Source organism: Astatotilapia calliptera, chromosome 9 (assembly GCF_964374335.1).
Source record: "Astatotilapia calliptera chromosome 9, fAstCal68.1, whole genome shotgun sequence".
Classification (NCBI taxonomy): domain Eukaryota; kingdom Metazoa; phylum Chordata; class Actinopteri; order Cichliformes; family Cichlidae; genus Astatotilapia; species Astatotilapia calliptera.
Genome location: NC_137430.1, coordinates 19731023 through 19741035, shown reverse-complemented (window position 1 = coordinate 19741035; position 10013 = coordinate 19731023). Strand labels below are relative to the sequence as shown.

Here is a 10013-nt window from a genome sequence, read left to right as displayed (position 1 = left end):
TATATTTAGACTTTCATCATTATCTGCACATTATCATTCATTTAGAGTCATGTTTTCTGGCCAACGGGAAGAGTCAGTTGGCCTCCAGTGTACACTTTCAGTGAGCCTCCATGAACTGTGGGCTTCCCGTTCTTACCTGGTGTGCTCGTCTGCTGCTGTGGCCCATGTGCTTCTAGATTCAGAAATGCTCTTCTGCAAACCTTTGTTATTACAAGTGGTTGTAACTTACTGTTGCCTTCCCGTCTGCTCAGAGAAGTCCATCAATCTACTCTCCTGAGGCATCAACACAGCACCAACAACCATGCCACATCCAGTCATTTAAATCAGTTTTCTTCTTCATTCTGGTGCTCAGTTTGGACTTCAGCGGCTACCTTGACCATGTCTACATACCTATATCCACTGACTTGCTGCCATGTAATTGGCTGATTAGATATTTGCATTAATGAGCAGGTAAACATTGTAATCAATGAAGTGTTCATATGTTTCTGCATGTTTTTAAGTTCATATATTTTGTGTTTTCATTTTTTTACTGTAGCTGTCACATTGCTGTGTTTTGGGCTTTGTTCATATGGCTTATTAATGTTTTTTTTCTGTGTTAAGGACATGGGTTGTTACAGAGGTTCGTGAAAGCTGGTGTGTGCAGCCCACGCATTAGTTGAATTCAGGCATCGCTAAATGCTATGCACTGGTCCTTTAGTTCATTGTAAAATGATTATCACAGTTATTGCCATTAAGTGAGTTTTGTGAGAATCATTACTCCACGACAGACACAGACAGTGTGCAAACTTGCAACTTTAATAACGTTGTACAGTACGATTTCAACAGCATTCTTTACAATGCACCCAGGACCCTTTCCCCGAATAAATATAATTTTATATATCTAAGCTAATCTTTCCATTTTTTTTCCTCAAACATTTATTGGTGGACAGTGATGTCATCACAGATATTATTATTTTTTTCTTCAGTTACCTAAACGGCGTTTCAATGTCCTCAAGAATCATCAATTTACAGTCACTGCCGAGGATAAAATGATGTTGTTTAGTCACAAATCACATTGAATTGTAAAAACCTTTGGTAAATTTAACAATTCAATGATACATAACTGAAAATCAAAAGTCTTCCAGGACTAACAAGCTACTTTTCTTCCCCCTCTAATCCAGGAAGTGTTCATTTCACTTCTTTTGGATTAAATGACGTTATCAAAGACTCATTTTCAACTTCAATTTAAAGATTCAGTGAATACGCTTTTGGAGAATTGACTAAATATGCAGCATAAAAATGCTCACCCCATAACCCGACACAAGAAAATCAGCACAGTAATGAAGGCACTTCATTCTGTAAAGAGAAGTTAAATCACAGTTGGTTAGAACGAAAAAAAATCAAACGAGGAACGACGGCCTGCATAGCACTGCTCAACACAAAAACCCAACAGGTCATCGATTCTCAGAAACAAACGAAACAAAAATCGAAAAATTTGTGTATTTGATCGTTTTTCGGTAACTAAAATACTTGGAATAGTAAAACCTCCTCTCTCTGATAGAAAAATTACTTTATGCTTGTCTTGCGCTTAGAAACATTTAATATGTACATACAGTAATAGAATCTTTTTTCAGCTAGAGTCCTGTACAAAGAGTCCAAGAACCCAGAGAATCCATACTGTTGTTTTATTTTGATCAAGAGTAGATCATTTGCCTGAAATCCTCCAACTGGGGAAGCTTCCCAGAGCTCTTCGAAGGACTGGAGCCGGGCTACGGGGCCGTGGCAGAGAGGGGAGGCTTCTGTTCAGCAGGGCTTAGGCAGGAGGGATCAGCTGGAGTGGCTGTCTGCTACCTGTTCCTTAGGCTCTGTAATAGACTGTAAACATCCTCCTCTTTACTGAGACCCTCAAACAAGGGAATGAGGTCCAGAAGCTCCGTGTCTGTCATATCATCAAACCAAGACTGCACTGGGACCTGTGGCAGAAAAACACACCCACATTTACATTAGAATCAGAAAGAAAAAGAAAGACCGATCTTATTTAAAGAAGGAAGAAGTGGCTGACAATAGATACCATAGACGCTTAAATGTTGCATTACAGTCGGGGTGTTTTGTGTAAATAATTAATGAGGGAAATAAATCAAAGAGTGGCAGCAGCAGAAACTTCTCCACAGAGCTGAGAACTCTCATAAAATTGGGAACACTGCCTCTGGCACGAGAACAATGGTGATTATTATTAAATTATTATTATTATTATTATTAAAAACCCTGACAGTGTCTTACAGATACAATCATCGACATCAATAATCACTTCATAAGTAACTTATTTCCATCACAGCAGTGTATTTTGACCCCGTTCTTGATTAGGCAACAAGTGCAATTGTAGCCGCCATTTAGCTTAACCTTAAAACTTCTTAAGATGTCACATGTTTTGGGATCATGTGAAAAGGAGTTGTGCTGTGCAGAAGTCTTGCGCCACCTCTAATTTCTTTATATTTTGCCCGGAAAATAGGTGCAGTGATTAAATGAAGCGTGCAAACATACGTGGAAATACACTATAAATGAATATATGCAATTCTAACAAGCTTGAAAGTTAATATTTGTTTGACCGCCTTTGTTCTTCAACATAGTCTGTCATCTTTTAGGCAAGCTTCCTTCTTCTTGAAGGACATACAAAGCCCTTCTTTGGATCTTGGCTGCCTTTTTTTTGTTCTGTTCTCTGTCAAGATGATCCCACATTTACCCTTTACTCCTTGGACTCACCGCTCACACCTGCCTGCCATCATCTCTGGATCACTGGAAGCATAAGGTTGGAACCTCACCCTTTCACACACCCTTCCAGACACTCACTCGGCTACTCTCCCCACCTTTCATCCCTATAAGCCTGACCCCTTACCTCATTCTTACCTTTGGCCATTGCACCCAAGCTCTGGATATCGACCACCGGGGACTCATACTACGTTCCCACACTTCCTTTCCCTTGCATTCAAAGTTTGTTAAAAATCATTTTTCGTGTGTCCATTGAGTCTGCTTTTGGGTCCACTCCCACCTACCGGCCTTTCGGCCTTGACAGATTTTCAGTCCAGTTCTTGCATAATTTGTCTTTTATTCCTGTTTTCTCGTTTATGAATGGTTTCTTGACAGCCACTTTTCCACTGAGACCATTTCTGAAGCCGCTTCAGTGAACAGTAGATGCATCAACTGAAGGGCCAGATGCCTCTTCTTCTTTTATCCTTCTCTTGTCCAGTTTCCTCAAATTCTTTAATGACACACTGCTGAGATATGCCAAGTTTTTAGCTAGTAGACGATGCCAAAATACTCATTTGTGTCTGTGAAACTGTGTTGTCTTTGACATTTTTCATACATTTAATTAAAGAAATGTGAACAAATGTGAACAAGAGTTTTTTGCTAAGTTATCTGTTATGTGTGGATAAAAAACTGGCGCCTACTTCTGAAGAAAGAACAAAATGGTCAGACACAATGACTGGACTGTTGATAAAACAGCAAATGTCCAAAGGAAAGACCTTGAAAGCCTGAAGAACTATTGCTCAAGACCACTTTAAAAAATTCCAAGAAAATCCGGTTCCTTGGAAGCAGAATATGCACAAACGAGGCGTGGTTCAAGACTTTTCCACAGTGTTCTACTTCCTGCTACCAAGACTGAATGACTTTGAATCTGTATGTTTTAGATCAAAAATCTCTTTAAAAAATAACTTACTGCATTCTCAGGGTGGAAGATGTAAGAGGCAGGTGAGTTGTCTATGATGATGACTTTGCTGAGCTCTCGGCCCAGTCGGCTGAGGTCTTTGACGTAGTTTCCTCTGTGGAAAACACAGGATTCCCTGAAGAGACGGGCGCGAAACACCCCCCATTGGTCCAGCAGGTCCGCCACAGGGTCAGCATACTAAACAGGCCAAAGCGCATCAGGTTGAGCAGCACACAGCAAATGAACAGAAGTATTACTGTAACTGTCAAAGCAGCTGGGAACCAACCTTGGCTAAGCTTGCTGTGAAGAGGACACATTCAAACATCTCCCCCATTTTCTGGAGGAACTCGTCCACATGAGGCCTCTTCAGCACGTACACCTGAAACCGAGACACGTAACGAACACGTCTTCGTTATGTCTTTTATTTTCAAAATACATTTTTTGGAGCAAAAACCCAAACAAGAAATCTTCTTCTTGAAATCTTCTTTAGCTGCTCTATAACTATTCAGTTCAATTTTACCCACTTGCAGATTTGTGTTTAAGTAAAATTGGGATACAAAAATGAAACTTAAAACATTTGAGCAATACTTGGATGCTTTGAGGTCTTATTTTTCATTGCTTGTCATCTTCGTCCTTCTTAGTAGATCTCTGCAGGTTAGTTGCTGCCTCCAAGTGCAAGTAATCAAGCATAGGCCAAAGCAGATGCAGAAAGCCTATCCTGGATTACTTGAACCAGGTTACAGCTACAATATCACTTCCTTTGCTTCAAACCGGACACAGACAATTAAACCTTCAAAAGGACGCCGCCCTTTATGCACATTTCTACTCAGTGCACAATCTCTTCTGCTACAAACTCAACAGCAGCTTCAACATTGTGCGCCGAAACACTCGCGTCACTGTCCAGTTATCTTTACTGCAGCAAGGATTCAAAGAATAAATCAAAGACAACTAAACAGTTTGAGCTTAAATCGCTGTGAGATAAAAGGGAATAATAAATACAGAGGAAAGTAAAGTGAAACCAAGGTCTCCACCCTTATAAATTCACACATATTGTTTTATTCAAGCCCCTTTCTGGAAGCCCTCCATATCGGTGCAGTATTACCTGATGAACGGTGCCATCAATCTCCACCGGAACAATGAAGTCCGCATTGCTAATGGGCTGCAGGATGACAAGAAACAAGGAAAAGATTCAAAAACTTCACTCTGACAGGTAAACAGCCCAGCCACAAGCTTGCATGCGGTTTAAAAAGAGAGACAGGTTAAAAACTCCTGTAAGGTGCCCCAGGCAAATGATGAAGGCTTTCAGCATAATGTGGTTCCCTCTGCTCCAGTGCTCCGTATCTCAGTGTTAAATAACAACCAGGCGTGAGACTCTGGGGAGAAACCTGAGAGCCGAACAAGATGACAGACTTGAACGAGGACAGGAGGAGTGCTGCCTTTTTACTCTGCATGACTTGTGTCATTTTTTTTTCTCCTAACGCAAGAAAAGGGGAGAGGAGAGGAGCAGGAGGCAAGAGGAAGATAGATGCCAGAGGGGATGTGGGTGGAAGACGAGCAGAGGGTGTAAAGACGGAGGATGAAAGGATTAGGTAGGAGGCACGACGGTGTCATTTCAGAGAGGGAAAGGAAGAAAAACAGGTGACAGGGAAAATCTGCTTGTTTTCAGAGACACACAATTTTATGTAGGAGCTTATAGTTTATGGAACGCCAGGACTGCCATAATGAATTAATTAAATACACCATTAAATAATTAATTAAATGTGGCAATAATTAATTAAAATTGGAATTAATTAATTAAATAAATAGTTATGACACATGTAATTAATTAATTATTGACACATTTAATTAATTATTTATGTATTTCACATTTTAATTAATTATTGACACATTTAATTAATTAATTATTGACACATTTAATTAATTATTTATGTATTTCACATTTTAATTAATTATTGACACATTTAATTAATTATTGACACATTTAATTAATTATTTAATGATATATTTATTTATTTCATTTTGGCAGTCCTGACGCCTGGCTCTCGTCATGAAATAATTTTATCTGTCAGCCTCACCCATCAAACTCAGGGGGCGGGGTTAACGCTGCCCATGCAGCTTCTCTAACATTTGATTGGTTGCCGTGCAAAGTAAGTCAAAACAGGTCGATCCTAGATAATCGATTGCTTGTGTAGACTTGGGGCAGCCAGGTATCCCAGAATGCAGATCAAATCACAGGCCGTTTTTCTGTCACCAGCTACACTTTTAACAGTGTTTTAGCTGCGAATGTCGCGCCGTAATCTTCACATGTCTGGTCAGGTTGTCAACATAGAACATGTTTGCAAAAGTGCTCAGATGTTTTCAGAGATTTCACTAGCTCTGCTAACAGTTAGCATGCAGAGCGCACCGAGGGGGTACATTAACCGGTTTGTTTACATATTTCACTCTCCGTGTTCCACATGTTGCATTCGCAGATTCTCATTTTCACCGAACGATCGTCTCTTTCCGCCTGGTCTTGTGTCTCTGTGCTTCTGTAACATAAAGAACAAGCTGACATTTTTCTCACGAAACCAGCGATCAGCTCAGCAGACCCTCAGTTTACCTGCATGCATCCTCCTCCTCATCTGTCAGCTGTTTAACACCTGCTGCTAATTCAAGAAACAGCCTAGTTACCTGGTGATAGTCACAGTTTAACTGCACAAGATAAGTAAATATAGTATTTTCCCCGAGCGCAGAGCTGCTGGAGCTTGTTTCCTTACAGAGCACTTTATAGGCGAGCCAGCTTTATCAGCGGCTGATGTCCAATCACCAGCACACAGCTTTCAAACCTCAGCTGAGTTTTAGCTCTCAGTGGTTAAACGCTGGACTTCATTCACTCAGGTTCTGTCTGTCGGGTCACGTTTACTTCGCTGTTTTATTTACAACTGAGCAAATCGGTTTGGCTGAGGTTAAAGTTACGTTTCATAACTGCATAGTTTCACAGACGTTTAATGGTTCACTGGCACATGTGTTAGACTGAACTATCATCTAAATATCATCTGTTTTTTAATAGTTATTCAACTGTATTCTAAGCACCAGCTGTCTGTTAGAATGTGATTTTTTTTCTCTCTCTGTTGGCAGAGGTATAAAAATGCGCAGGAAAATCTGACGTGCATGGCAAACTTCACCGACGATATTTAGGGAGGAATAAACACACATCAAACATAAATGAACCATTTGCCTGTCTCCATAATTGAGAGCATTTTCTCTTCTTATGTCAACACTCTCTCTCTCTCTCTCTCTTTTTTTTTCTTTTTTTTTTCTTTTTCGGTCATGTTATGTTTACCTGTCAAAGGCTTGTTACAAACTATGAAACACATTGTGCAGACTTCTGGATGTTAGAAGAAAACGAATACTGCTCATGAATGAGACTAAAGGCAGGAAGGTGTCCTTTAAAACTAAACATGTTAATAGGACCTCCCTGTTTATATCATAGTTTATGATATAGCACGTGTATTTCAGTAATAGCCTGCTGAGGCCACTATACGTGCTGGCCTCATATCAAATGTGAAGGCAGACTGAGTCTATGTTTGACGTTTTTTATATCTAATCTTCCTTTTCAAACATTTAAACAGCAGCGAGTCTGCAGCTGAGGGAATACAAATTCAAATTGTCGGAACAGGTTTGCTCGTTTCTTGGATTCATTTGGTGATTTATTAAATGTATAACTGTGTGGTGGGGCGTGGTCTGCGGTGCCGTGCAGGGAGGGCGGACGCACCTGCACGGCATCCTTAATCACGCCCGCCTAGTTAAAAACACGGGGACTGAGGGGTTTGGGGGTGTTGTGGTGTGGTGAGATGTAAATAAAGATGACTCTGAACGTTGCTCCGTGGTCCCGCCGTGTCTTATTCACGCCACATTGGTGCCGAAACCCAGGAGGCAGCACGGCGGGTCCATATCGGAGCCAGGGAATGGAGGAGCTGGCCCAGAGGGTGGCCGAAATGGCGGCCGCCCAGCGGGAGCAGGCGGCGGAGGTGCGTCGCCAGCAGGAAGAGCTGCAGGACCAGTCCGAGCGGCACCTGGAAAGGATTGGGGAGCTGGCGGCGCTGCTCTGGGCCTGGGCGCCACCCCCACAGGTGTGTCCCGAGGACAGTGAAGCGGTGGAGGAGCCGCGTGAGGCACCTCAGCAGCCGGAGGTGGCAGACGAGGCGCGCGGGGATCTGCGCCTGCCGGAGGAGGGGGAACAGCCAGGTGAAGGGCTGCTCCTGCCGGGAGTGGTGGATGAGCCGCTCCAACCGGAGGCGGCAGACGAGGTGCGCGAGGGTCTGCGCCGGTTGGAGAAAGAGGAGCTGCACGAGGGGCTGCTCGAGCCGGGAGTGGCGGCGGAGGGAGCAGTAGTGACGGAGGAGTCGCGCTATGGGCTGCTCCAGCAGGGAGCGACAGCGGTGACGGAGGAGCCGCGCAAGGAGCTGGAGGTCCCAGTGCCAGGGGAGCTTGCTCGAGTGGAACTGGCGAGCGAGGCGGGCGCCACGCTTGAGATCGCCGTGCTCGCCAGACCGGCCTCACCACCACCAGAGGCCTGTACACGCCATACCTCTGCCCAGCCACCTGTGAGCTGGGGCTCACGCTTGTGCCGGCCGCGCCGGGTGCACCTGTCACGTGTCCGACTTCCGAACCAGCTTTGCCTGCGCCGCTGGATTCGCGGGCGGCCGCCTGAACTCGCACCTCCCCGTCGCTTGGCCGGGGCCTGGGGGTGCCAGCTGTCCGGGCTGATTCCCTCTCCCACTGGCGGTGGGGGAGTAGGTTCGGCCGGATGGCTCCCCGGCCTCAATCGGGCGATGGGGGTATGTGGTGGGGCGTGGTCTGCGGTGCCGTGCAGGGAGGGCGGACGCACCTGCACGGCATCCTTAATCACGCCCGCCTAGTTAAAAACACGGGGACTGAGGGGTTTGGGGGTGTTGTGGTGTGGTGAGATGTAAATAAAGATGACTCTGAACGTTGCTCCGTGGTCCCGCCGTGTCTTATTCACGCCACAAACTGTTATTCTAATCTGCTGCTGAGTCTCTTACACTTTTCTTTATGCTGTATATTTTCACGTCTCTGGAATAGTTGGCAGTTAGATAGTCAGCTGGGAAACTTTGTGTTAACTCATGGAGCTGAGGATATCGTGGATATGCTGACCTCGCTGCGTGGTGTACAGAGCGAGGTCAGCATGATTAATATTCACAATAAAAATATTAGCCGAACATCATGAAGTCTGTATGTGTTTCACAGTGTCGAACAACCTTCGTACAGTTAAAGCCAGCAGTTACTACATGACGGAAACACCAACGTTATCTCTTTTATGTGTTTATACACAGGTCATGCTGATTACTGAACAAAAACCCAAAGATCAGATGTTAAACAGATTTATTTGCTCTCTCTCCTCCTTAAACATGTTTTTAATGTTAGTTATAATTCAGAATTGGCGACTGAAACACGTAGGACACATAAGAACATCAGGAAATAAAACACCGATAAATATAACCTCAGTAAAAGAAGTCAGCGGGGGTTACTACAGCTGTGTACCGGGGCCTGCGCTTTGTCGGTGGGATTGCTTGCGAGGCGAGCGGGTCTATCCCACGCTTTGCCGTGAGACTGGGACGACATCTCCGAAATCATCGAAACACTTTTGCAAAGAGGCTGTATCTTGACAAACCGACCAGACACATGAAGATTAAACCACTACATTCTCGGCTAAAAAAATATTAAAACGGTATTTGGTAACACACAAACAGGGTTTTTCAAAGCTCAGTTCTGTTAGCTTCCACATGCCGGTTGTGTGCTAGAAACAATGGCCACCAGGCCAAAGCAATGGTTTTGACTCGATCAGCGTTAACCCCGCCCCCTGAGTTTGATGGGTGAGGCTGACAGATAAAATTATTTCATGATGAGAGCCAGGCGTCAGGACTGCCAAAATGAAATAAATAAATATATCATTAAATAATTAATTAAATGTGTCAATAATTAATTAAATGTGTCAATAATTAATTAAAATGTGAAATACATAAATAATTAATTAAATATGTCAATAATTAATTAATTAAATGTGTCAATAATTAATTAAAACGTGAAATACATAAATAATTAATTAAATGTGTCAATAATTAATTAATTACATATATCATAACTATTTATTTAATTAATTAATTCCAATTTTAATTAATTATTGCCACATTTAATTAATTATTTAATGGTGTATTTAATTAATTCATTATGGCAGTCCTGGCGTTCCATAATAGTTTGCTGTATAGAAAGAAAACTAACTGAAGATTATTTAGACATATCACTTAATTTAAATTCCACTGCTCAATTT

The 10013-nt window shown here is 42.8% G+C and overlaps 1 protein-coding gene across 2 annotated transcripts in view; it reads right to left on the bottom strand.

Moving 5' to 3' along the window:
• Window positions 1–774: 774 nt before the first annotated feature.
• The window catches only part of ctdspla (CTD (carboxy-terminal domain, RNA polymerase II, polypeptide A) small phosphatase-like a), a 39838-nt gene continuing 30599 nt past the window's right edge, over window positions 775–10013 (bottom strand). For both annotated transcript variants that reach the window (XM_026179627.2, XM_026179626.2), the window contains 4 exons: window positions 4785–4841; window positions 3969–4061; window positions 3695–3880; window positions 775–1952 (listed from right to left, as the gene is read on the bottom strand). In XM_026179627.2, coding sequence (XP_026035412.2) covers window positions 1827–1952; window positions 3695–3880; window positions 3969–4061; window positions 4785–4841 — 462 coding nt within the window. In that variant the 3' untranslated portion in view covers window positions 775–1826. The remainder of the gene's footprint in view (window positions 1953–3694; window positions 3881–3968; window positions 4062–4784; window positions 4842–10013) is intronic.